The sequence below is a fragment of the Harpia harpyja genome, chromosome 1 (assembly GCF_026419915.1).
Source record: "Harpia harpyja isolate bHarHar1 chromosome 1, bHarHar1 primary haplotype, whole genome shotgun sequence".
In the NCBI taxonomy this organism is placed as follows: Eukaryota; Metazoa; Chordata; class Aves; order Accipitriformes; family Accipitridae; genus Harpia; species Harpia harpyja.
In genome coordinates this window covers 47,256,485-47,283,972 of record NC_068940.1, presented here as the reverse complement: position 1 = coordinate 47,283,972, position 27,488 = coordinate 47,256,485, and the positions used below count along the sequence as shown (strand labels likewise).

Below are 27,488 nucleotides of genomic sequence, written 5' to 3'. Positions count from 1 at the left end.
TTTAATAGCGTTCACAGAAAACACAGTTTATCTCTGTTCTCTCATGAAAGGCTGCAATTTAGCAACTTATTGCTAGTGCTGCATAGTTCAGCCAGAACGGTGGATCTGAAAAGACTGTAAGTAGCCAAGTTTAAGTCTCATCTATAATTTTTATCATCTGTGAAACACAAAGAACAATTTCATAAACATATAGTTCTAAAACATGCTGGGAAAGTGTTATCTCATGCTTAATCCAGAAAACATATATGGCCCAAGGATAAAACATAGTACATACAACACCTCTAAAACCTATTTATGCATATGGTAGTTTTAAAAATGTTGTGATGAAATATAAGGTGCCAGCCGCACAATATTAAAACTGCTAAAGCTAGTAATTTCAAATAGAACAACTGAGGATTAGCTTTGCATTACAACCAGCCAAATCTGTCCTTGGTAACAAAAAAAGCACAAGCTTCTGTAACGCAATCCACCTTGTGAGACAGCCTCAGCTTTTACTTTACATGGTTCATCCTTGAGGTAGATACCATCCAGAACTGAAGACATACTGTCTATAGGGTACATTAAATTCAGTAGCTAATACAACATCCATCAGGCAACAAAACTAACTTGAGAGCTGTCTGCTTATGCAACTGAAACAAAGGCACTTCGCAATACAGGGTTACATTTCCTAATGGAAAGATCAACAAAGGTAAGAAAGGAGAAACACTGATATGAATTAATCTCATCAAACTCTTTTTAACACACACTTCTCGCCAGCATTTGCAGGGAATGAATTCCCATGTAAGTCTCTAGTCAGACAGAAGTACCATCCATCACTCAGAGAAAACTCCAGAGCTGCATGTTCTTATCTCCAGACAAAACATCCAGGCTCAGCTGGGCAAGACTCCCTGAAGTCACAGAAACCAATGGCCCATATGCAAACTCTGAGTAACAGCAAAGGACCCATCACAAGGGGAGAAAAAAGCCCATAACAAAAAAACCTCAGACTCCATTAAGACATTGCACTTTTTCTGCTCTCCCCACCACATCCACCACTCATGTTCCAACTAAACTGGTACTGCAACTGAAGCTGACATATTTTCCCTATCCTCCTCCCCCAGTCACTCAAGTTTTCTTTCCTTACTTAGTAAACATTGCATGGAAAAAACACAATGGAGGGGACAGCGAAGTGGATCATCGTTGTATTAAACTCTGTAATGCAGAAGGATGTTTTGGATTAATGCACACCAGTTTGTACAGGCACCACCCAAAAAAAGATAAGACCAAGGAAAAAGAGCCAAAAATACTCAGTTTCAGCAAAATTGTTCTTAACTGCAAGTACAACTTAATTGCGAAGGCACATAGCCACACTGAGGCATCCTTTTCCTCTAGAAATGCCACGCTTCTTCCTATCTAAGAACTTCTCACAGTACAACGCATTTGAGTGGCACCAAAACAGCTGCTGTTGCAGGATGCCTGCCTCAAAGAAGAAAGAACAGAAGGCCTGGCAACAGGCCTGTGCTGCAAACAGAACAGCTACACAGGATGTTTTACATTGAGAAGCAACAACATCTTGCCAGGATTCCACTGGCCCAGGAGTAACACGCTGATTTAATTTTCTTATTTGAAAATAAATTTCCAAATAAATTATGTTTTAGCATAAATTTCTGTGTGTCAGTATAAATGCAATGGGTGTTACATCATCCTGCCTTTCTCCAGGATAAAGACAAGTTTCATTTCTGGCTTCTTGGACTTTGTGATGAGAAAGGGTCAAAAAACAGAAGTGCTGCATAATTTGTTCAGGAATGTACAGGAAATGCATTTTAATCCACATCTAGTCCATGGATAGTGATACTTCCTCAGTGCTGAGTCCATTTAATACTTTTGAGGTCAATTCCATCCTGCACCATTTCCCAGAGGGGGCTGTAAAGAAAGGAGAAAAATGAGGGCTATCTAAAATGCACAGGACAACATCAACAACAATAACCAAAGAGACAACCTCATCAACTACACAAGAAATTAGGAGATACCTATCTGCCTATCTTCCCCTTCTGGAGGTCGGTGAGCTTCAGACAATCAGTCCTCAACTCTGTCCTCAGCCCAAAATAGAATAGGTGAGAGGGCAGATGCTCCACCTGATTTCCTGCTCCCACTTTGGGCATGAAGTACTCGTGTCTCCTGGAGACTGAGCCCTCACATTTGACACTGTCCAGATGAGTCAGGAGTCTTTCAGTTTCACCAAAATAAAACAACTTATTGATACATAAATTCAGTAATACTATCTCTGGCTTAGAAACTTCTAGGTATTGCCCTACATGCTTGCCCTACTTGTATTCTTTCCCTTACACAGGCAGGATCTGGGAGAAGGTTTGTTTCCTTAAAAATTTGTCACTGCTGTTAAGATCAGGCCCAGGCCCACTACCCACTCTGGCAACACTGCTTGCTTACATACAAAGACACCATAGATTTTTGAAGCAAACAATTACTTTCAACTAAATCCAACTCTTCAAATGATTATCATACCTAAGAAGTCTTTACATTCAATAAGAAGATGGCTCACCTCATTTCCCTCAGCCTCTTAACATGCTGTACGCACTTCTGCACTGTATAATCTACTTCTTCTTCTGTAGTGAAACGACCAATGCCAAATCTAAACCAAAAGAAAACCATTAAGGACTAGAATAACGTGCATATGGAGTGGTGGAACAAATCCACCACCTGCTTTCAGCAGAAAAGAAAAATATTTGGAAGCATTAGGGAAGACCACTCCACACACCTTATAGATGAGTGGGCCAAGTCTTCATCTGTTCCAATTGCCCGCAAAACATAGGAAGGCTCCAGAGAAGCTGACGTGCAAGCACTGGGGAAAGGGAAGGCAGGCAAATTTCAAACTTTTGTTCATGTGCAGATACTACACTGAAGTAAAACTTCACTAATCTCCTCCAACAAAGAGTCGCTTACAGACATTTTATATTACTATGACTCTGTACAACAACCTATACAGCTTCCCCAACCTCTTAGAAACCACCAGTGAATACCAATCTTCTTGCTTGTATTTCTCCTGCTGAAAACAAAGAATGGAAGGCGCAGGCATTAGAGGGGAATGAGGGTAATAAATTAGGAGCATGAGCATCATGGTTTAACCCCAGCTGGCAACTAAGCCCCACACAGCCACTCGCTCACTCCCTCCCAGTGGGTTGGGGGAGAGAATCAGAAGGGTAAAAGTAAGAAAACTCGTAGGTTGAGATAAAGACAGTTTAATAGGTAAAGCAAAAGCCACGCACACAAGCAAAGCAAAACAAGGAATTCATTTGCCACCTTCCACCGGCAGGCAGGTGTTCAGCCATCTCCAGGAAAGCAGGGCTCCATCACACATAATGGTGACTTGGGAAGACAAACGCCATCACTCCAAACATCCCCCACCCTTCCTTCTTCCCCCAGCTTTATATGCTGAGCATGACATCATATGGTCTGGAATACACCTTGGGTCAGTTGGGGTCAGCTGTACTGGCTGTGTTCCCTCCCAACTTCCTGTGCACCCCCAGCCTCCTCGCTGGTGGGGGGTTGGGTGAGAGGCAGAAAAGGTCTTAACTCTGTGTAAGCACTGCTCAGCAATAATGAAAACATCCCTGTATTATCAACACTGTTTTCAGCACAAATCCAAAACACAGCCCCATGCTAGCTTCTATGAAGAAAATTAACTCAATCCCAGCCCAAACCAGCACAAAGAGGTAAAAAGAGGGAACACAGATAATGCAGTAAGAATAAACACAATGCCAAACAGAAGCAGCAGGAATGCAGACTAAGAGGTAGCTGAAGTGAAGGCCATGAAAAAAGGACAAAGGAGCCAAGACAGAACTAGCCACAGAAGGTAACATACCAACAGGAACATTAAAAAAAAGAAAAAAAAGACTTCACAACCTGCTGTTTGGCAGTAGAACAAATAAATGAAAAACAGTGCACAGAGGAATCCAGAGCAAGATGATGTAGTTATAGTCATCAGGAGAGAGAACTTCCATCTTGAAGCAGTAGACAAAACTGGTTACATGTTGTTACTCAATTTTACAGGTAGCAACATGCAGCACAAACCGGAGAGCTGTTCTCTGGTGCACAAGGCAGAGCCTCAGAAGAGATCTTCAGTGGCTTCAGAGACAGTCATGTGGAGACTTGTTCCTCCTGTTCATAGTGCCAACATATTTCTAATTAAGATATGCTGACCACTTTGTTCTCAAAGGTGAGGAACAGAGGGCAACTTCACACTCTGTTAACATCATCATAAGCATCAAGTTTGTCTCAGTAACAGAAATGTTACTCGTCACTCCCATAGAGTCGACAGAGCTCCATTAAAGTGTATTCAATTTTCTTTCTGCTTTTGCATTAAACACAGGCACTATGATCTGATTTAATTCAGATATTTGTCCAGCCTCCCTAGATTCTATTTACGATCTGCCACTTCTGTGAAATCCTGCTGAAGGACAGAAGCTGCTCAAATGCTGATAGCCTTTAGAATGAAAGCATCACTGCCAGTTACAAGTCAAGGCTACTCAGCAGGTAACCAGTCTACAAGGCTGGCAGGCAAGAATTTCTAGGTTGGATTTTCTGGTTTTGTTTGGGGTTTTAGGTTGGGTTTTTGGTTTTTTTTTGCTTTCAGGATGAGTAAATTTGACCTGCATTTGAAATGTGCCACTTCAGAGAACCAAAATCTTCGAATGCAATCAGTGCCAGGCTGACTCATTAACAGAATATGCAAATACGGGGCACAGAGGAGACCACTCTTCAGTTTGTACCTCCATTAGCAGATATTATTTTCTCTCCAAAATATACTGCTAGCCTTCCCACATGTTCCACCTACCTTCCTGAAGACAGAGCCACGTCTTTCAGAGCCATCAGAAGACTCTCCCCTTCCACATATGCAAAAGATAAATTGATGCATCCTACATAGAAATAAATGAAATAGAAAAAAAAAAAAACTTCCATCAACTGAAATCTAGGGCAAATCCTACCCCACATGGCAGTACTTGCACTATGTGTAGCTAAAGTGCATTATTCAGTCATGGCCACTAACATCAAGGAGCTAGACAGTTCTAATGGGCTCAGGATTTTGCTAATGTTACCTGGATAGCGATGCTCTCTATCTCCATTCATAACCACATCAGGAACTTCACTCATTATTTTTGTAACCAGTCGTTCTGCCAGTTGTGAAATTCGCTTATGGTCATACTAGCAAAGAAACCAGAAAAGAGGTCAAAATAATAAACAGCGTACAGTTTGACCTCACTCAAACTGCTTTGTGTCACCAGACCTGAGCAGACTTAAGTAGCTGGGTTTACTAGGGAAAGAACGCATCAGAAACTGTCAAACTTTGCCTACTCCAGAGACTGTTTTAAAAGAGAATTGCCAATTTGGTCCTAGCTAGCTCACCCTTCAAAGAATATTCCAAACCATAGAGAAATATCTATATACACAATCAGCCAAATTGGCTTTCATAAAAGCACCGAGTTCTTTGTGTTTAAAGACAAGTTAGGCAATGCATAGGATGACGCATTTTGCAACACAAGAAAGGGCACGCATTATGGTAAGTGTCCCTTATTTCCCTAGGAGCTCTCAAACTGTACTACATAAAGACATAGACTCACAAAGTACTGTGAACTCAGCTTTTACAACATGTAACCTATGCAATGGGAACTGCCCACACGCAGTGTCTCATTCTAGACTAAAAAATGAGGTCACTTATACTAAAAAAGCAGCAAGGTATGGTATCAGCTCCAGTGCACAGAAACAGCCAGACGCACACATGCAATTCATGCTTGTTTACATGCTTGAAAAAGCTTTAGAAGAAAACAAGGCTATCTCAAATATTACTTAGTTTAGAAACACCAAAACTCTGCTAGGCAAGGAAGAGAATCCAGATCTGAGGCTTGTGCAGAATTCGGGCTCTGCAGGCTCTTCAGCCTCTAACAAGGCTTCCATAACCACCCAGCTCAGATGGCGGATCTCTGCCTCTCTCTGAGGAAGAAGCTTGATCCTATGTGTACAGGTATCTGGCTTATGCATCCCACTGGCACTATATTAAACGATTTTTACATTCCAGCTCTAAGGAATGCATTGGTGCCCACAAACAGATATAACAGCACACAGAGGCTTAGACACCAGACCTAGCAAATAAGCCTCTACTGTCCAAGCTAGGAAAAAAAAAATTCTTACTTGCAAAGCTGCAGTAAACTTGAACTTTTATATGCATTTAATAGGTATGATAATGGACTTGGAAGTCTTATTTTTTTTCAATATACATTACATAAACATGATTTATTCCATTTCAGAGATGCTGCTAATACGTGTGCAGAATGGAGAGATGAGTACAAGCACATAAAGCCATATTTCACTAAAACTGTCAAATGTAAACATGTTGTAGAAAGCCAAGATTCAAACCACTTCAAGAGGAAGAAAAAACAACCAAAAAACCAAAGACCACAACTTAAAGCTGAAAATCAACTTCCAATTGCCCAAAAATGTCCTTGAAGATCTCAAAACATTTACTTAATGTTACAACATGAGAACCAAATTTAATTCAGGCACATGGACACAAAAAGACCCAAGGAATCTAAGACCTAACTGACCCTGTTATATTATTTTTCTGGAATCCAGGACAAGTATCTTCTCCCACATACCTCCATCTCTTGCTGTGCCACTTCACATGCTGCACCCAGGCCCACTGCTAAAGGAGTGGGCACAGTCCCAGACCGCAGTCCTCGCTCCTGGCCTCCCCCACTTTGCAGGGGTTCTAGCCTGACGCGTGGTCGTCGGCGAACGTAGACAGCACCAACCCCTTGAAAACAAGGAAAGCTGTTTAAGTATACACCCACAGTTCTGAAATTACAAAAAGGGACTCCAAGCTTTGGAAACGCTCCTTATTTCCACAGCAAACACATATTTGGACACCTCACTGTAGAAAAATGTAGTGAACACATACAGAAGCACAATATTTTCTAGGAAATGGTGTTTGTTCCCACCGTTCATGTTCCTCTTCATTCAGGCTCCCACAGCTTCAGCCATGGGAGAAGCTGAGTTTCTCCCAGTGTGCTTCAGCCACCTAAGGACTCAGTACTTCCCTTACTTCTCACAATTCCTGTGCACAGCTGAAGTTCATCCCTTTGCACTGAAGTTTTTATGTGCAGATATTTCATTCATTGATGTTCCCTTACAGACCTCCAACGGAAAGCTCTGAAAGAACTCCTTTCCCTGGATTACCAGGCCAGCACCAGTCCCAGGAGTCCTCTCCCTTTCTTCTCATTAGGGAGACTCATCAGTGGCACCAATTTCCAATGGGCAGATTAGATGAGCCAGTTTTGACAGCCAGCCGACTTCACACTCTAGTCTCCTCACCTAGAAACTTGATTTCTATGTCTTTGTGTGCCTTGGCATACCCAATGAGTGACTGTCACCACAGGAAGAATGGTTGCAACTTCTGGTCATATTAAGTTGTGAAAATTTATGTCTGTCACCTACCCAAAGTTATTGGTTGAAAACTTAGTCCTTGTCCAGAGATATGTCTACAGCTCTCAGGAGAGCTTGTACAGAAAAAGACAACATATTGAAAAAATAATAATTTCGCCTTTTTTTTTCTGAATAGCACACAGAATACAGCAAACATGATTTCTGTCTTTCTACATGCAGTGTTACAAACTAAATGGACTGTGACAGTGATAATAGCTGAACTTTTACTGTTTGGGTGTCAACTAGAAAATCCATAGCCAGATTTTAAAGCCCATTCTGCAAAGATGCACAAATGGGGTTGGAGGGAAGAAGCCACTGGAAGTAGAAAACAACCAAAATCACTAAGAATTTAAACTTTCCAGTTACCTTTTGGTCTCCTCATTGCAAGTTACACTTGGGTCTAAACTTTGCCCTATAACGCAGTGATTTTATTTCAACCATTTCAGCATCAGTGCTGCTTCACACCAAGCAGAGCACTGAAGATCCACTTATGGCAGCTCTAGGTCTGGTAGCAGTGCCTGAACTACTCCAAAGTCAGTCCAATACCAGTCTTAGAATAGTTTTCTACAGTTTAAATAACAGTCACTATGACAGACAGGTTTAACTTCATAGCTTGTGTAGTTACCTTAAGGTAGGCATGGAAACAACAATTCTCTAGAAAAGCACTTCAGTACATACCTTTGGGCCCATAAATTTTATGGCCACTGATGCTCATTAGATCAATTTTCATGTCGTTGACATCCACAGGAATTTTACCAATTGCTTGTGCAGCATCTGTGTGGAAGAAAACCTTATGCTCACGGCAGATCTCACCTGTAATAAAAACACAAAAGCAAAAAAACCCCGCATCATCTCATCTAATCGTTACGATTCCAGTGATGCCAACAATGAATCTAAAGCATCAGTTTATAGCAAGGACCAGTTCTGAGGCGACAAAGGAAGAAATGGGTGCGGTCATGTTTCTTTTACAGTAAAGCTGTGTAGGAGCTATTCTAGCTGATGCCTAGCCGGGCACAGGTTTAGGCTGGTCAGCAGGTAAGACTATGGTGAATTTCTCCAGTTGAGAAGTTGAAAAGTCTTCTGCTGTTAAGAAGTTAGATTGTTTCCAAACCAACACCTACCAAGTTTAAGTACACATGGCTGCATGGGACATCCAAGTTTCCCTACAGGGACAACTCCACAGCTGGACAAAATTAAAGTTTTTTTCTTGATTCTTTTTCTTCTCAACACCAGTCCAGTACGAGCCAGCTTTACTTTCAAGTTTATACTTGCCAAGTATTTTAATGCCATTTCCTCTATTTTCCAAGTATTACAAAACTCAGCTTCAAAAAACATTCTCAGAATTGCCACTAGTCCTCACACACGCTGATTACTCCCACCTAAAGTCACTCAAGCCTGTAATCAATGTTTCTGCATCCAGAGTTAAAATATACTACAGAACAAAATAATGTAATACTCATGGGCAGCGAACTTAAAATACTTTTTATTCTTGTCATCAAAAAACTCAACTCATCTTCCACAGACTCCATACCTAGCATGGTTGCAACCCAGACCTCTCCTTTGCACAAAAAGTTCAGCATTATCTTTCACAGGAAAGGCTGTCCTCCTGTGGTCCAGCAAGAACAGCATTGCTATTGCTAATATCAGGCCATATGCCTCACGCTAGCAGGGCCTTAGGTTAACTCTGCAAGGCCCCCGTCCTGGCCTATTAGACCGGTTATCACGGTGTTATGAGAAATTGCTGTTGGAACCAGAGCTTGGTACCAGGTATCTCTGGCATTTAAGCGTCGGAAAACAGTAATGGCCTTGACAATACAAGCACAGGAGGAAAATACGAGTCCTCGGGCCTATAAGCAACTCACTGATGGTCAATTACTTGTCAATGAAGAAACATAACCTTGAAGAGCCTTGGGGAAAATGCTGCTTTGAGCATAATAAAGAAAAAAAAAATGCAGCAGCTAAGCAAGAGGAAAATCAGCTGCACAACAGGATAAGAAGCCACAGCGCGGGAAGACAATACCCTCCAGAATCATGCAGTATAAGCTCCAGGACAGAGGCCAAAGCCTAAAAACTGCGTAAAAACTCAAACACGTTATGGAAGGACATCTTGAATATGAAAGGGGTGGGGTGTTTTGTCAATGTCATGGGAAACATTATCAAGGAATCACTGTGGGATCCAAGGAGCTGCATGTGGGCCACGTGTTCACCCTGCCTGCTCCAACGACCCTGCTTCATCAGCTCTCCCTTTACCTGCTTTGCCAGACTGCTTTGAGGTCCCTGTCTCTCCATCCGCCTGCTCAGAGCCTGGCTCACCATCTCCCTGCCTCCTATTCCAGAAACCTGGCTCTTCAGCAGCCTTTTGACCTCCATATTGCGGGGGGAAGGGGAGTCTAAGTGTGGTGCTCACCATCCCCTGCCCCCCCAATTTCTGTACATTTCTCCTCTTAAACACTACAAGCGCTCAATAAACCATTATAGTATGTAAACAAAATTTGGCCAGTTGTTCTGTGCAATTTTTTCATCCATCATACAATTCAGCCTGAAACTAGAAACACTGCAGCTGATCTGTACTACAAGGCTATAACTGCTGCAATACTCACTGTAAAAGTACTGAATTTCATCCTCATTTCCCTTTTAAAGTGAGTTTTTATTTCGGACAGCATTATTATTTATTCCTTAACTATACTACACCTAATCTTTTGCATCAGTAGGACTTGGCTATGAAAATATTAAGTAAAATGAAGCAGGAGCGTGTCCTGGTTTCAGCTGGGATAGAGTCAACTGTCTTCCTAGTAGCTGGTACAGTGCTATGTTTTGAGTTCAGTATGCAAAGAATGTGGATAACACTGATGTTTTCAGTTGTTGCTCAGTAGTGTTTAGACTAAAGTCAAGGATTTTTCAGCTTCTCAAGCCCAGCCAGCGAGAAAGCTGGAGGGGCACAAGAAGTTGGCACAGGACAGAGCCAGGGCACCTGACCCAAACTGGCCAACGGGGTATTCCATACCATGTGATGTCCCATCTAGTATAGGAACGGGGAAGTGGGGGCTGGGAATTGCCGCTCGGGGGACTGGCTGGGTGTCGGTCAGCGGGTGGTGAGCAATTGCACTGCGCATAATTTGTACATTCCAATCCTTTCATTATTACTGTTGTCATTTTATTAGTGTTATCATTATCATGATTAGTTTCTTCTTTTCTGTTCTATTAAACTGTTCTTATCTCAACCCACGGGTTTTGCTTCTTTTTCCTGATTTTCTCCCCCATCCCACTGGGTGGAGGGGGAGTGAGTGAGCGGCTGCATGGTGTTTAGTTGCTGGCTGGGGTTAAACCACGACAGAGCGACATCAGCTGGCCTCTGGAAGCCATGGTGTACTTACCAATGTCACGAATTGGCTGCTTTACTCCTATTTCATTATTCACAGTCATCACAGAAACCAAACTTGTATCTGGCTGGAATGCAGACTCCAACTCCTGGTGAAATATTAAAACAGACAGACGTTGTGACTAACAGCAGAAGCAAGATTCCTGTGCACACCTTCAATTTGCTAGCAAATCTTAACCACCAGCCCCCTAACAAGCGCATTACCAACAACCCCTTGGGTTCTGACAAACAGTCCTGGTGAGAGCACTAATCCATGTGAACCTAAACTTGATTAGATCAAGTCAGAACAGGCTTTTGCTACGCCTCATACATTCCTCTGAACTATTTTCTTTAATGAATTAACCACCCACAAAACAGCTTAAGCCACATCTAGACAAAGTAAGGTTGGCTATAAAGGAACTGCACTATATACAAGAAAGCATCACACAAAGAAGGAGTCTGCCAGCAAATTTCTCGGAGAACATGACTAATGCTTCTGCACTTGCAGGCCTGATCCCTCTACCCCACCACATAGACACAACATCTCTCCAAGCCAGATGATGGGGCTAGAAATAAAACTGTTGCTGTCCTGTATTACAGGAGACAAATGATGAAATAAGCATATACAACTTCTAAATCCCAGGACTGTGGCCAGTACACCCAGAAGGGTCAGTTCATGGACAGCAATTGGAAGGGAGTATTGTAATTGCTGTGTCTGATAGCTTGAATAGCTCAGGTCATGAAATTTCACCACTAACTCCTATATGAAAGCCAGCTCCATCCTAGTCACACACTGAGCTCTCTGTAATGATGCAACAGCTCCACCTGCATGGATATGAATGACAGCAGGTGAATGGTGGGATGAGAGAGGGATGTTTTGGTTGAGAAAAGGTCTAGAGCACCAGACAGAACAGAAAATCATTCTCCAACTGTGATGGAGATTTGACTGTGACTCTCATTCTACCTTGTAATATTTATCATCACTTCCTCTTTATCATCAAGAGGACACAAGGTCAATTTGAAGCAAAAACCTCTTCTATTTTCACTTTCTGTCAGTAAACAACCTACCTTCAAATCTATGAGCCCATTTTTTTTAACAGGTAGATATGTGACCCGAAAACCTTCTGTCTCCAAGGAACGGCAAGAATCCAACACGCACTTGTGCTCTGTTTGCGTAGTAATGATATGCTTTTTTCTGGATTTATAGAACCTTGCAACACCCTGTCAGGCACAATCCATGAACAAGAAATTTGCTGTTAGACCACTGAAGAAAGCAAGCTTTACACGAAACAATCAGAAACAAGAAATTACTATTTAGATACAATTCATTTGGATCTTCCCTGTTTGCCCCAAAGTCATGGATCTAAAAGGTACTGACATGTAAGTCACACTACGTATTTCGACTCAGCAGTCATTTTTCAAAGCATCTCGCTTTTCAAAAAGCCTGTGAAACTGTTAACTGATGTAAGTTCTAGACACTATTAACAGAAACACTTCTTTAAAAACACTTGCAATGGAGTCATATACAATGAGAAGTCTGAACAACCACATACTAAAGGTTAAAACACTACCTAGTCAGTCAGAAAAAAGTTTGTAATCAGCATCTCCACTATATTTCATGATAAAGGTTTTAATTATGTAAGCAGAAGGATTGTATTTGGTGCATGCAAGATAAACATTGAGTATTATACTCTGTCCTCAAAACCACATCCTGGGCACCAAAACATCCTCATATTTTCTCCATGTATGTAGCAGAATACCACATGGAGTAAATCCAGGAATGTATATATTTGCTAACTAGGCCAACATATTAACATTTAAACTGTTGAAAGCTGCATACAGTTCTTAAGAGCATAATTTTAACATAATAAATAACTATCAGTATAAACCTTTTACCTTAATTGCCATATTATTTGATTCTGTTGCACCACTGGTAAATATAATTTCCCTTGAATCAGCTCCTATTAAATCTGCAACTTGCTGTTTAAAGAGAAATACAAATTTGATTTGTTACAATAAAATACAGGGAATTGACCATAGCAAAACACATACAAAATGTTTTCAAGAATACCCCCTTGAGCCTCGAAAGGATTACAGCTAGTATCTAACAAAGTTATGCTACAGGTACAATAGTCTAAATATCTGCATTAATACAAAATACATAAGGAATTCATAGTCATTAGCAGTAGTGGTATTAAGCATTAGCCTGTCATAAAAAACCATAAAAGTTAAGTAGACAAAAACCCAGTAGATATTACTTCCAAAAAAAATGACGAAGACCCATAGCTAAGAGTAGGAGAAAGATAAAACATGAAGTTAGCCCAATTACTGCAGCAGCACACTTGTGACCTCAGGAAACCAAAAATCCTGAGGCACATTTGTCTAAAGTATTGGCTTCTGCCATTTCAATTGCTCTAATCTATTTTTTCTTGCAATAAATCTGCTAAAGTGTAGCTAAGCAAAGAGGAAGCTGCTAAATCCAGCCCACAGAGAACTAACTACAACGGTTTTATCATTGCTTTTGATTTTCTTTTGACACTGAACTTCCTCGCCAGCAGGAAAACCACAACTGCGGAGAGCTGAAGACTCACCCGCCTTGCCTTCTCCACGGCAGCCTCGCTCTCCCAGCCATAGGCATGGGTCCTGGAGTGGGGGTTGCCGTAGTAGGCCGTCAGGTACGGGAGCATGCTGTCCAGGACTCTGGGATCCTGTGAGACACAAACCACCCAGCCTTAGAAACAGAGAAGGAAAAGCATCTCTGTCCCCTCTACACCCCCTCCTTCTGCCCCAGGATTAGCAGCACTTCTACTGCAGTGTCTAGGCTTAGCTCAGGCCAGATCTCAAAAACTTGAGGTTATTGCACGTTATATACAACACAGCCTCTGGCAAATACGAGTATCTGGCAGTTATGTTCCATGCCCTCGCACGTAATCTCGACCTGCGTCAAGACGATCACAGAAGAATGGGATTTTCTGAGCATACAGAATCACAGAACAGTTTGGGTTGGACAGGACCTCAAAGATCATCTAGTTCCAACCCCCCACGTTACTCAAAGCCCTGTCCAACCTGGCCTTTCTTCTGAGCAGAAGCAACACAAGGTCTTAAAAACTCTGGAAAAATTACACAGTAAGTATTTTGGTTAAATGAATTCCTCGCTGCCCCTGAAAGCGAGACCCATCCCTGCAGAGGTCAGTGTAAGCGCTAACGCAGCACTGCCACTGCTCCCACCCGCAGAACGCGGACGAGGGCACCGAGCCTGGCACGGTGCGGGGGGCGACGGCAAGAATGTGGCGGCCCAGCCCGAAGGCCATTCGGAGGGTGACCCGGCCGTGCCCAAGGCGTCTGTCGCTACAGCAAACCTTCAACGCCGCCGCTTCATCCGCGGCCGTGCCCGGGCGAGCAGGGAGAGCCTTAACCTCGGGAAAGGGGGGAGCGCTCCAGGCAACAGGAACACGGATCACTTCTCGCCTTCCCCCTGCACGTCCTGTTCCGGGCGGGGGGAAGCCGTGGGTTCGGGGGCGCGGGCAGCCAGGAGGAGCCGGGAAGGCGGGAGGCCGGGGACAGACCACGGCCCTACGAGGCCCGGCCCTTACCAGCGGGGTGGTGGCCTGGACGTCCATGTAGAGCGGCCGCAGGGCGCCGCCTCCATCGCCGCTTCGCTCTGAGGGAGGGAGAGAAGGAGGGAGGGAGGGAGAGGAGAGGACGAGTCGCCGTCAGGCGCCAGCGGGAGCGGCGAGACCGCGCTCCACCGGCCGGGCCCGCCCACGCCTCGGGCTCCGCCGCCGCCGCCCCCCGCCCGGGCAGCGGTCCTGCCCCCACCACGGCCCTACCCGGTCCCTCTCCCGGTGCCAGTGCCACCGCCGAGAGCCGCCGAGGGGCAGGGGGTGCCCGCAGGGCGGCCAGACGCCGCCACACCAGCATGGCCGCGGTGCTGGGCTGGGCGGCTGCCCGCCCCTTCCGGCGACGTCACGGCGCGCGCCGGAAGCGGAGGCCGGAGCGGGCAGCGGCGGAGGGCGCGGATCAGCGCGGCCCTGGGGGAGCGAGGTACGGGCGGGGCGCCGGCCCTGCTCCCCCCACACACCCCTCTGAGCGAGCACGGGGCTCTGCGCCGGATGGCCGAGCCTGCCGGGGGAGGGGCGGGTCGCGGCCGGAGCACCCGTGAGGTGGAGCGGGCGCTGAGGGCCCTGGTGCGCCGGGTGCGAGGCCTCGCGCCGGGCGGGAGGCGGAGGCCGCCCCTACCCGGTGAGCGGCTAGGGCGGTCTGCGGCGTGAGCCCCCGCCTTGGCCTTGGGCTCCTAAAGGGCAGATCTGCTGTCCCACTCCCCTGCCTCCAAGGCCGGCGGCAGCTCGGGAGGATAGGCCCAGCAGCGGAGGCTTTGCCAGGCGACGCCGTGCGCTGCTCACTGGGAGCTTAAGAGCACAGAGTGAGGTCCTGAAACAGCTCTCGGAAACGTAGCGGCGCTCACAGGGGCTTGCTGAGGGCGAAACGGGACTGTCGTCAAGGCACTGGCATTCTCTCCCTGCCTTTTCCTGCTTGGCAGGCGAGGAAACAAGCCTGAAAGCCTGCAAAGCCTCTGACACTACACTTATGAGAGGGTCTGAAACACGTGGGCCTGCTCTCCAGCCTAGTTTGGTTATAGAAGCGTGATAGACAAAGCACTAAATCTGTGTGGGTTTTTGTGCTTTCTTTTCTAGATGCCTGTGACCGTGGGCCCATATGGGCAATCGCAGCCCAGCTGCTTTGACAGAGTAAAGATGGGTTTCATGATGGGCTTTGCAGTCGGCATGGCAGCAGGAGCACTGTTCGGCACGTTTTCCTGCCTCAGGTATGCCGAGGAAATGGCTTCCGTGGACAGGTTGTGATAGAGCGATAGCCAGAGAGAAATGCCCCTGCTCTGGGATAGGGAAGGGAGGTGCGGGTCTGGTCCTGTGTAGGTGAAACTTTGCCAGTGGCTCCAAATTAGCCATGGTTCGAGAGCCTGCTGTCAGCCCTGGCCTCAAATGGGAAAGTCTGTGATGGCAGGGCATCATCACCTCTGGGTCACCTGCGTACGAGGAGGTCATAGTTTTGCAGACCTTTTCCTGCCGCTCCTAAGGGAGGTTGTGTTGGGAAGCTGAGGCTGTGGAAGATAAGCTCCAGGGGCAGCAGTCTGGGCAGATACACATGCAGCCCTCCTCTCACTCTAAAGCTTTCTGAGGTACTCTGCAAGCCCTCGGCTATCTGCATCATGGTTGCTTTGGGTGTCCCATCCCCCTGCACGGAGGCAATTACCATACTGACCCCAAGTCTTAATTGCAAGTGTGTAGGCAGAGCTGTGGCTGGCACTGGCACCATCCTGTTGTGAATTGGAGAGGGACAATATTCCACCTTCCCCCAGAATGCCAGCATGGAAACAAACAGTGCTCCAAGTTAGCTCTTGTGCTGCTCACTGACTGGTTTTGGCACACATCATCCATGAAAAGGAATTACTGAAATAAGCTCTTTCATATTTTGTGGAACTCTTTCTGCTTGAGGTTTTTTTAATCTGTGATTAAACGTGGGCGATGATTTGGTAGTGAGCTGAAAAGGAGGAAAAGGCACAAAGTCTAACCTGAGGGTAAGTGGTACAATGCTAGCAGAAAATACAGATTTAGGGTATTTAGAAGGAGCAGTGACAGTGGTTCTGTCATACTTGAATGACACAACTACATTACCTCTGCTGTACCATTTTTGAGGGAGAATCTCCATGTTTTAGAAGTGCATGAAATTCCTTAGACCCTACAGTCACTGCAGTGCTTAAAAGCCAAATATTACGAGAGCTTCCTGAGAAGGAACAATTCTTTTTATTCTGGTCTGACCTCAGGTGAATGGGAACTGGAGAACAGAAATGCCTCTGGACACTTCTAGGCGTTTCAAGTTTCTCTCTTACGGTGTCTGTGGTAAATAGGAAGTCAGTTTACAACAAGGTTTTAAGTTGGTGGTATTAAAAATACAGCCACTGCAACCAGATGGGATGGTAATAGAACAGCTCAGACCCTTCTTATTCTCTGGTAAGTCAAATACTTGGACAGCACATTTCCCCCCCCCCCCAAATTAAGGGTATTTGGGGCATTAGCAGGTGAAGCTGGTTTTGCTAGTGGCATGGTAGGAGAGTACAGTGTCAGCTGGTACCACTGCAGGAAAAAATACACATGGGCCATTGCTGAGGGTCACTCAAATGCCCCAAAGAGAACAGCTCCATTTTTTTTTTCTTTGCAGTAGCTCAGGCATGGAGCACTGCAGCCAGTCTCCTTGCAGAGGCAGGAGGCATCATTTTAAATTTATACTGAAGAGGAGGTGTTTGATTTGGGTGCTCAGGCAACCACTAGCTGGCTGTATCAGATATTTTCTGCTGCATGTCTGTTATCTGTCAGGCTTCAGCTTTTACATAATTCCTGTGTTGTTCTTTATCTCAGGATTGGCATGAGAGGACGAGAGCTGATGGGTGGAGTTGGCAAAACGATGATGCAAAGTGGTGGGACGTTTGGGACATTCATGGCTATTGGTATGGGAATCCGCTGCTAACCTGGAGCTTGGGTTTTATCCCGGAGTGCCCCTGTCCAGCCATTCCTCCTCTGTACCATAATAAAATCTTTAGATACCTGGAAGTGAGAGCTCTTCATGAAACAGTGAAGCACCATCCTCCTTGCTCTGCTGGTTGTCAACATGCTTTTTACCAAATTTCTACTCTCCTCCCATCTCTTACTCCCATGACAATGAGAATTAATAATCGTTTGTACTACATTAAAGTTCCTATTTCACAGGCGCAAGTACAGTGCACACATTTTTCTCACTTTGGTAATTGGGCAGCACACATGCCTGATGTGCTGCTGTGGAGCCACTCCATTGCATTCATGCATTCCTGAGCCTAGGAGAGTTACTCTGTGGCTAATTCAGATCAACTATCAAATTTCTTTCCTCTTGCAAAAACAGGTGGATTGAAGCTGGCCCCATTTCTGAGTTCCATGTAGGAGGGGGAAATGCCCTCACAGAGAGCAACGGACCCTGGAAGGACTCTGGCAAGTCCTTCTGCAAACCGAGGGCAAACTACAGCAGCTCAGGCACCTTCTTCCAGCTGGCCTGGCAGCGTGGGGGTATGGGAAGCTGGCAGGGAACAGCACAGTTATAGGTACAGCTATGCTGCTAGAGCTAGAAATCATTAAAATTGCTGGAAAATGGAAAACCACTCCTGCCACATGACAGCTAGAGGTATTTTGTGATCAGTCACAAGGATAACTTCAACACCAGATGTTGAACCTCCATGTCAGGCCTCTAGCAATACCTTTCCTAAAGCTCTCCCCTCAGGACTAGCTGTGCTGCAAGTTACTGCATGACCAGCACAGAACAGCACAGCTTGCCTACGCTGCCTCTTTCACAGTGTGGAAGGGTGCAGCCTTACACCCTCGGTGAGGTGAGAGGTACTCTGCTGTACAGCCCCTCAGAGAAGGGAAGGACAGAGCCCTGGCTGCAGCTGCCTCCAGCAATAGAAACTTGGAAGTGGCTTTTTTCATGCCCTCAGCAAGGGAAGGGGGCTTCACCTGTAGGAACTATGCTACCAGAAACAGGGTCTTTTCCTGCAGTCTGCCTTTACAGGTCTACAAGGTGCTCAACACTTCCCAGGGAGGACCAGGGATTACTCCTGCCCTTCACCAGGCTCTGTGGCACTGCCAGCAGCTAACTATGAAAAGTTTAGTTTAGCATTGCAATCTCCTGTTACTTGTCTTTTGAAACAAGGCTTATCTTTGTTCCTCTACTTCTGTTTAAGGATAATAGTGGACAGCTTAGCAGCAGCAAAACCTGAACCAGCACCTATACAACCTTTACCAAGTACAAGTCCTGTTTCCCCCACTTTGAGGGAGAAACACAAATCTGTCACTAAAAGCCTGCTCTCTGCTGTCATGCAGCTCATTAACCCCTGAAACTGCACCAACAGCCAAGTTGATCAACACAGCTGCTCTGGAACAGCTCAAGTTTTACTCCAGCTGGCACTGGCAGATTAATACCAGCAACTAAAAAAATCAAGTCAGGCAAAATTAGAGAGCAGCTTTGCTTGGCTTTCTTCAGCTGTGTCACATAGTCCTAAGACACTCTGCTGCAGTATATTCCCAGCTCCTCCCTGCATCTGCCTTTTTACTGCCTCCACTTGCCCAGTCCCATTTCCTCCTGTGGCTCCCTCCTGAATTGCCGATAACAGTCTCCTGCCACCCTGCAGCTCAGCCACAGCTGCACACACCCTGAATGGCAGCACTCCAGAGGCTGGAGACCAGGTTACCACCACATTCCATCTCAGAGCACTAGCAGCATCCCCAGCCAGCCTGTGTTCACCCACCAGGCTGGAACATACTCTCCACACCTTTGTTGCACACTGGTTTTATTAGCCAGTGGTGACAAATGACAGGGAGGTGGGAAAGGGGTACCAAGAGGGCAGTCCACTTGGGCAGGCTTCCCTACAGAAACCAGACTGAAAGCCAGCATCAATTACTCCTACATCCCCATGATTCACAACCATTTGTGAAAGGTGGAGGTGGGCAGGACGAAGTTCTCTCTGGAATGAATCTGCCACAGGCCTGAGAAAGGGCCAAGAGCCCTCCACTGCCCAGGGAGCAAGAAAACCTACAGGCCCTTAACCACAGCTGCAGTACACAGAGGGTTCAAAACAGCAGGAACCAGCCCCTGCATTTTCTCCTGGAGGAGTGGTATTCCAAACATCTACCATTTCAAAGCATCTCTCACACACCTCTGGTCTTCAGCACACACTGCTTAAGTCACATTAGGAGAGCACACAGAGAAAGTTTCATGAAGGCCTTTTTAAGAGAATTTTATTTGAGTGGTTCTTACAAAGATTGTTGCAATATGAAAGTCTTTGATAGAAATATCAAGCTGTCTTGTCAAACACACTGAAGTAACCCAAAAATATATTTCAGAGCTCACAGAGCTTAAAAAGAGCAAAGATTATATGCAACCAGAACAAAACACGTTTCTGTATTTCCTACCAATTTTCAGACTTGAAATCCTTCAACTGTGCCACACTGCATACATAGAAACTTATCTGGAAATGCAGAGATCGTTTTGTTTGGAAACTTAGACACACCTCACACAGTATTTACAAAGAAACTTTTACAGATACATTAATCAAAAGTTACCATCAAGAAATAAAACCCTTCAATCCTCCTATTCTTACCAATTATTCAGCACAAAGCAAGCTGAGTGGCTGTCTAGAGTCAGCTTTCAGTAGCCTTTTGAATTTTCCATTTATACAAAACACTAAATATGTCCCTTCATAAAGTCTATCTCTGATATTAACCTTTAGCAGATCACCTACATTTAGTGAAATGTAAAATGTAATTGCTGCATTAAAAGAAAGGCTTTTGAAACATTAAAAATATCATTATGTCCCATCTGCCTTTTACAGAGATTTTGTTTTCTATGAGCTACTTCTCAGTTCCTACAGATCACCTTAGTAAATGTACAAGAATTACAAGGCAGAACAAGAAGTCAACAGCTTTGTATACAGTGGAAATGCTAGTTAGGGAGAATGAACACACTGCATTTCTGCTTACTTCATTTTATTTGTAAAGGTAGCAGGAAGTGTACACAAAATGACATTAAATCCTTTCCTTTAGTTTTATCTAAATAAAAGATAACTCAATCTTCCTCCAAAAAATAACTATGTACAAAACTGACTACATCCATCTTCATCGTCGAACAGGAACCAGTAGTTGGGTTGCAGTCATAGAATCTGGGAAAAGGCTATGGTACGTTGGAAGAGGTACATACGCTGCTGTAATCATTTTACCTAATCAGAAGATTAAAAAAAAAAAAAAAAATCAGTATTTGGTCATTTCTGTAATCAATGTCCAAATGTAGGTCAACTACATGAAATCCACTCACCTGCAAACCACCTCCCATGCAATGCATTTACAGCTGCAATGGCAGCAGCAATTGAAGGACATTTGACATACACATTGCCCTGTAATACAGAAGTGTTACAGTCCATTAGAAGCTTGAGAAACATCCCCCATCGCCTATTCACGAGACACTGCCTTGGCATGGCTGTGAGGGAGGCAAACCTGCCTCACTACCTTCCTCTAGTATCAAGCAATAATGCAGAATGAGCATGAGAAAACAGAGTAGTGGCCAGTTTTTTACTGACATGCATTACCATACTGTTAACAGTTATCTTAGCATGAAACTTTTCAAAAGAGCATTTTGCAAAACAGACCAAATGTTTCTGAAATAGTAAGTAGCGGACTGCTGACTTGCTCGTGATAACCCTTGAAAGAGAGCATCTAATGGCTCCCGATTACAAATCTCTTGCAAAACAGAAAAGCACAAGGAGTTTGGCTACCTCTGCTGCAGGCTAGCCATAAAGTTCTGTCATCACCAACTCTAGTCGCAAATGCTTAACTAGATACGCAAGTTCACAGCCTGGTTTTTAAAGGGATTAAGCACTCCCCATTCCCCAGGGCAGGAAGGATGTCCAGCACTTTAAGACAGACTGGTACCGTAAAAATTCTCCTACATAAACTTCAGCATCTGTCTGTCTTTACCTGATCAAGGACTGGGACAAAGGGAAAAAACCTGTCACAGCAGGGCAAGAAGAGCCTAAGATGATATCTAACATGAACGACAGACTGATCTTTTACCTTTGCCAGACACCTGAAGCATTCTATCTGCAAATTAAGCACTCCACCAGCCTAATCCAGAGTACTGCAATATTCACATTAAACAACTTCAAGACATACAGATGCCTACAGTAATGCGTAAGCATTTTTCTGGCTGCCTGCTTAAAAATAGAATACTACCAGTAATTCTTGAACCAGATCAGATTCTAGCTGAAACACATTTTACAGGAAAAGAATATATTAAGGAACAGAATCCAGCCTTCCCTTTAGCAGCCTTTGCCAGCCTGTACTAACTCTTCCCACTGTAATCTCACTGATTCCTCCTCAGGGGGGAAACTTGAGATCAGGGTCTGGTTAAGGCACTAAGCAATTAACACACAGAGTTCTGTTCTCAGCCTCCCCCTGCACAGGCATCCAAGCTGCTTAAACCTTGAAATGAGATACAGCAACATAAAGGTTTAGTATTTCTTAACACACCACAGCATAGACTGGCACGGTACGTGAGACCACGTGTTCAGTTGGGACTGCAATCTTTTCACCCACATCAAATCACATCTCCATGGCTGATTACTGACAGCCCTTAGCCTGGGAAGTCTGGCTGGCTGGGAAAAAGCCCTAAGAAGATGGGAGATGAAAACACTGAGAAAATAATGCGACCAGAATCTAAGCCTGGAAAACAGAACAGCGCAGTGGAAACTTATGTTCAAATACAGTATTTTTAAATATCAGTGGGTATTTTATATCTGGGTCATCACTGTGCTACTGTGACAAAATGGATTTCATGTAGCAAACAGCTAACTCGTTATATAGTAGCTGTAGTTTTTTCTTTTAAATCCACTTGCTAATGTGAACCAGATTTTCAGCTCTATGTGCTCAGAACCTACACGAGTTATGTTGAGGGCTGTTGCATTTTGGGGGGTTTGGGGGGTTGTGTGTTGGGTTTTTTTGTTGTTGGGTTGTGTTTGGGTTTTTTTCTCCATCTGTTGAAGGACACTTTGTTTTCTCTAAGATAGTAATAAACTAATATACTGTGGGAAAGGTTTCTACCTCCCATCAGACCAGTAGTCCAACATAGCAGTCATCTTGAAGATTAGAAAATGCTAGGAAAGATTGTATGTTGGTTTATGTACTAGACTGCAGCTCATCTCTAATGTAACACCTCCGTAATCCCTGTGAAAGTGTTTCAGGTGACAAGAGTCTTCTACAGAAGCAGCACAACAACAACAAAGGTTTGAGTGCCAAGTGCATAACCAGGGCAGAACAATCCCATCTTAGCAATACTGACAGGGACAGTAGTGTAGATTTTGGCCTCACACAATGGAATGGAACACAACAGGACACTTCCAGGGTTCTGATTGTTAGAAATTCATCTGACTATCAGACCATTTAAAAACTGTACTTCAGTTTGGGCTATGAATTCTATATAAAAGGGGTTCAAGAAGGCCAAATCTCTTTACAGACCTTCCACAGTTTACATTCTAAGAGCTAAAATACAGGGGAAGAGATGACCAGACTGGAGATTGTGTAAACAAAGCGAACACAGAAGAAAAATGTATTAGCCTCTTTAAGATGCAGGCTGAGTCCCTCAAATAGGCATTAACCTGTAATTACATCTGCATCAGTAGCCCTTTTTCTTCTCCCTGTTACAGCTCTAGGCACTTCTACTGCCCACTGCAAGACTTTAACATTACTAGTGAACACAACTGTTTCCAAGCATGGGATCAGGCACACATTTAACTGCACATCTCAAGTCTGCTGGAGCAAGTTGTCCTTTGTGCTAAAGCCTGTATTCTCTCAAAACAGAGGAAACTGAAGTCCCTGGCTTTTGGCAAATGCACAGCTTAAAGGAAAAGCCAAATGCCAGAATTAAAGAGGTCACTACTCTCCAGCCTGTATTTCCACAGTAACTGCAGCTGTGTAAATCTGTAGGAGCACCACAAAACTGCTCTCACACCTGCATTCAAGTTACACCCAATGACTCAAAACAGGAGGGAACCACCTACATTCTGCAAAAACTGCAAAGTAACTTCAAGAAATTTAGATTCAGTTTAGGAAAAAGAAAATAGTATTTGTAATACTCCCTCTATACACTACAAAGCAACAAAACTCCTAAAACCTGCTCAGTGTCTCCTTGGAACCAGGCATACCTGAGCTGAGTTTTTGTCTACATAGATGTGAATAACTCCTCCATGTTTGTTACATTCCTCAATCACATCATCCTTAATTTCTGTATCCCAGCCAGCTTCTTCTTCACTGTAGGGGGTGGAAGAACAACAGGACAGATGGAATTGTTATCACTTGGACAAAACCCACCCCAACACCCATCAAAAAAAACCCTCTGCAGCATTCTGTTTCCTTTCTCAGATGTTAAAGTCATCAACAAATGCCAAACAGAAACAGACAATGATAAATCACTTACGTTTGAGGATTAAACATGTTGGAAAGCTGGAAGCACTGTGTTGCAAGTGGTTGTACAGAAGCAGCTGCAGCCAGAACTGTTGTAATGGAAAAAACCAGTAACAAATCTAAGAACCCACTATGTATGGCTCCAATTTAAATTCTATCTATTCATTAAAATCCCAACATTCAGCAATAATAGCAACAGTTCTAACTAAACAGAAAATTTGAAGGCAGGAAAGCAAAACTCATAACTAGACACTATCTATAATAGAGAAATTTTAAATTGATCGATACAGAAAATAGCACAGATGAACTACAGCTGAAGCTGAGAAGGGAAAAGATAACCCTGCACATTGATTTTGGCAGATTTTCAATTTAAATATTTAAATGCAGATACATGCATCTTCACATGCATCAAAAATTCTGCCCGAGTTGTATGCCAGCAGCACCTTTTAATTTTTTTCTCCTCATAGAAGCCAAGCAGCAGCTCAGGATGGAGTGGCACCACCTCATCTGACTTCACAGGAAGTGACAGACATCTTTGAGATTTCTCAAAATGTATTCTAAGCACATTAAATTATCCTTCAAAAAAGTATATCTGTACTTTTGTCCCTTGGAAATGCATAACGTAGGAAATACTTGACAACTAAAATTAAAAACATTTTAACTGTAGAAAACGACTATACTCTCAGTAACTACGAAATTATTACTTGTCATTTCTTGCGCCCATCATCACAGTACCTCTTATTAAAGATAAGCACTGTCCTATAGCCTGCCCTTTCCATAGGCTGCAAGCTTCTGTTAATTTAGCTGAAATAACAGCCACCTTCTCTCTACATATGCAGACATTAAGAGTTGCATAGTCGGAGGAAGATGACAACTGATCCAAGGACAATAACCCCAAACCCCTGATTCTCAAATGACCCCTTTAGTCCCTACCTGTAAGGCAGGAAAAAAGCCCACACCCAACCACACCTAAACCCACAAAGACAGAAACCCACACATTTTCTAGGACTAATATATGGCTGGGGAATGTTACCAACACTGAGGAAATGCTACAAAGAAAAGGTGAAGTGTTCAACCTATGTTCTGTTATTTTCAGTCAATAATCAATACACAGTATGATTCCTACAGACACTAATACAATACACTTTCTCAGGCTGTTGGCAAACTCTACACCAGAAGCATTTTGCTTAGACATCTGCAACAAAACCTACTGGTGACAAGTTATATCAAATGCTAGTTTACCTTCATTCTGCTGAGATAGTCTTGTTTGCAAATCTAAAGAAAAATACACAGAAGTTAATTAGTAGGCTTGCTACCATTATTGTATCCTTACTTGCTAGCCAGGTTGTTTAACTTGCATTTTTGTGGTTAAGAGCTTGTTCAAGTACTTTAACCCACTCTCTAGTTGTGAGTAATTTCACTAATTTCAGCTTCTCAGCTAGAATATTCTGTACTTGACAGAGATTCCATGACCACAAAGGTAAACATATTTCAAAGAGAAACAAGACCTTAAAAGGAAAGACATAACCATGTCTTTAATTCAATGCATTGTTTCCACCTTGCCTTTGCTGTGCTTGAACCCTTTGTAAGACATACTTATTCCATGAGAAAATTACAGCAATTCTCACAGGCATTAGAAGTTTGACATCTTTACTAACAGAAAGCATTTAAGCACAGTTATCCAAACGTGACATTCTGAAAGCAGTTATCAAATTTAATTTCAAGTAGAATAAGGTGATGTTTCACTATCTTTTCATATAAATGTCACAATGACACAAGTTACTTCAGTGTTTTTCAAATTCAAAACATTTCCAAGTGTTCAGAACATTTAATGTGCCAAGAAAACACTAATTACTTGTTTAATAACATATAGCTGTCCCAATTTGAAGTAATGGGAACAGACAAATACAGACTTTCTAACCATTTCCAAGTATATGACTCCAATACTCAATATCTTTAAACCAACAGAAAACTTAAGAATGCAAGAAATGTAAGCATAAGCCTCTTCACTTATGTTCCAATTTAATTCACACAAACACAAGGAGTTAGAAGACTAAAGCTAAACATCTTCACCTTAATTCACTTGTTTAGAAAGCAGTGAAGTGATGGACCCCAAGTAAGCTTCCAAACTTACTTGGAAATACCTGAAAATATGAGGCATCAACATAGTTCTTCCCTTTCTAATAAACCCTCCTCCACACCACCAGGGGACCAATAGGAGTAATTTTTTTTTTTTTCTCTAAGTATTAGGCAGTGAGAGCCCCAAAGACAAGTCTTCCTCAAGTGCCTTCCCAAGTGACTTCCATGGAACACCACAGACTGGGAACCATATTGAAAACTAAGATATGAAAGGAGCAAGGTGTGAAGGGTAAGCTGTAACAAGAATTGGCTATATTTAGCATGTGTTCTACCTGGATCTGAACACAAAGAAATCCTCACCTCCATAGACTGAGAAATACCATAATGGGGAAGACTGTCTTTAGCCTGTATTCTCTGCAGAAACTGCATGGATTTGGCCAAATCTGTAACTAATTACCTAGTTAATTACTACCCAAACCTTTTTGTAAACAAATGTGTTTTAAAAAAAAAAACCCAAATCTCCTAAATTACTCTAGTTCAGTGAGGACAGAGACTTCTCCCTCTGCAATTCTGACACAATTGCACATATACATCATGTGCAGCTGAACTCACCAAATGTCAGTCAGCCTGGGGCTCTACAAACTGAATGCTCCAGGCCACCTGCACCAAATGTGGCAAACCTATACAGATCACCAGTTCAAATTCTGTCTAGGGCCGAGAGTCAAATCTGTTCTAAACACAGGAAGATGAGCTAACACTATCTTGTGGCAACAGGTTTCATAGGTTATCTACCACCTCTGAAACATAACCCCCTGTCCACCAAATCTTTCATCAACTAACTGAATCTTCTTGTTGCTTATGATTGACGAATGGTTCTCTCACTTCTAAATTCACTCAGAATTTAAGAAATACATTGTCACTCTTCACTGTCAACTCTTACTCTTCCCTACATGCAGTTTTAAATAGTATGTGGAAACTAAAATTAATACATCTGTCAAGTTTCAGTATGTTCTGCATATATAATCTGTAAGAGTAGCGAGTTTAGCATGACTAAGAAGTACACACTTAGTACAGAGAAAGCAGAAATACAGAAATATCTACCAAAGCATTTTGTGTCTTAAAACAAAATGAAGTTGCATATTTATTTTGAAACATAGCTAGCTTTAAATAAACAAAAGCCTGCCAAGTATTCCCCAGTTTTCTGTGTACTTATTTACAACAGAACAGCAGATCAAATAGAGGTCCTGGATGACACCACCTATTCGTCCCTCTATTTGCAGCACACTATCTCAATCTTTTTCATAAACAGATAATTCCTTCCCAAAAGTAAGGAAGGTTTTGTCCCACAGATCATTAGAAGAATGTTCTATAGCCTCATGGTTATTTTAAGTTTCAGATTTTCAGACAGAATTTACTAGAGAACAGAAAGTACACAGCTACAACTGTTTAGCTTCAATTATTTTTCCTGCTGGAATTTTCTCCATAGGAATAATACCCAAGTTCTCAGGTCTCCTGTAAAACTAATTCTT

General features: G+C 43.4%; 3 protein-coding genes across 18 annotated transcripts in view; 1 reads left to right on the top strand and 2 right to left on the bottom strand.

Annotated features, from left to right (window-relative positions):
- Positions 1-129: 129 nt before the first annotated feature.
- NFS1 (NFS1 cysteine desulfurase) lies at positions 130-14,794 on the bottom strand. Of its 2 annotated transcripts, XM_052792107.1 has the most exons (13): positions 14,662-14,794; positions 14,425-14,492; positions 13,423-13,539; positions 12,728-12,811; positions 11,900-12,052; positions 10,848-10,941; positions 8,152-8,286; positions 6,648-6,805; positions 5,094-5,199; positions 4,832-4,913; positions 2,756-2,839; positions 2,540-2,629; positions 130-1,902 (listed from the first exon to the last, which is right to left on the bottom strand). In XM_052792107.1, exons 1-13 carry the CDS (start codon positions 14,750-14,752, stop codon positions 1,839-1,841), a joined length of 1,326 nt encoding a protein of 441 aa, XP_052648067.1. In that variant the 5' UTR covers positions 14,753-14,794; the 3' UTR covers positions 130-1,838. The 2 variants fall into 2 exon arrangements, with proteins under 2 accessions (XP_052648067.1, XP_052648076.1); XM_052792116.1 differs by lacking the exons at positions 14,425-14,492; positions 14,662-14,794 and adding an exon at positions 14,191-14,363.
- Positions 14,795-14,802: 8 nt separating this feature from the next.
- ROMO1 (reactive oxygen species modulator 1) lies at positions 14,803-17,457 on the top strand. Its single transcript, XM_052792229.1, has 3 exons — positions 14,803-14,875; positions 15,526-15,656; positions 17,266-17,457. The coding sequence occupies exons 2-3, from the start codon at positions 15,526-15,528 to the stop codon at positions 17,372-17,374; spliced, it is 240 nt and encodes a 79-aa protein (XP_052648189.1). The 5' UTR covers positions 14,803-14,875; the 3' UTR covers positions 17,375-17,457.
- A 2,194-nt stretch (positions 17,458-19,651) lies between these two features.
- RBM39 (RNA binding motif protein 39) overlaps positions 19,652-27,488 on the bottom strand; it is a 33,611-nt gene continuing 25,774 nt past the window's right edge. For 13 of the 15 annotated variants that reach the window (XM_052791973.1, XM_052791983.1, XM_052792004.1 and 10 more), the window contains 5 exons: positions 25,123-25,155; positions 23,894-23,969; positions 23,622-23,727; positions 20,741-20,819; positions 19,652-20,645 (listed from right to left, as the gene is read on the bottom strand). In XM_052791973.1, the coding sequence (XP_052647933.1) occupies positions 20,545-20,645; positions 20,741-20,819; positions 23,622-23,727; positions 23,894-23,969; positions 25,123-25,155 (395 nt within the window). In that variant the 3' untranslated portion in view covers positions 19,652-20,544. Of the gene's footprint in view, positions 20,646-20,740; positions 20,820-23,620; positions 23,728-23,888; positions 23,970-25,122; positions 25,156-27,488 lie in introns of those variants that run through there. The other 2 variants (XR_008235935.1, XR_008235936.1) reach the window with 2 other exon arrangements.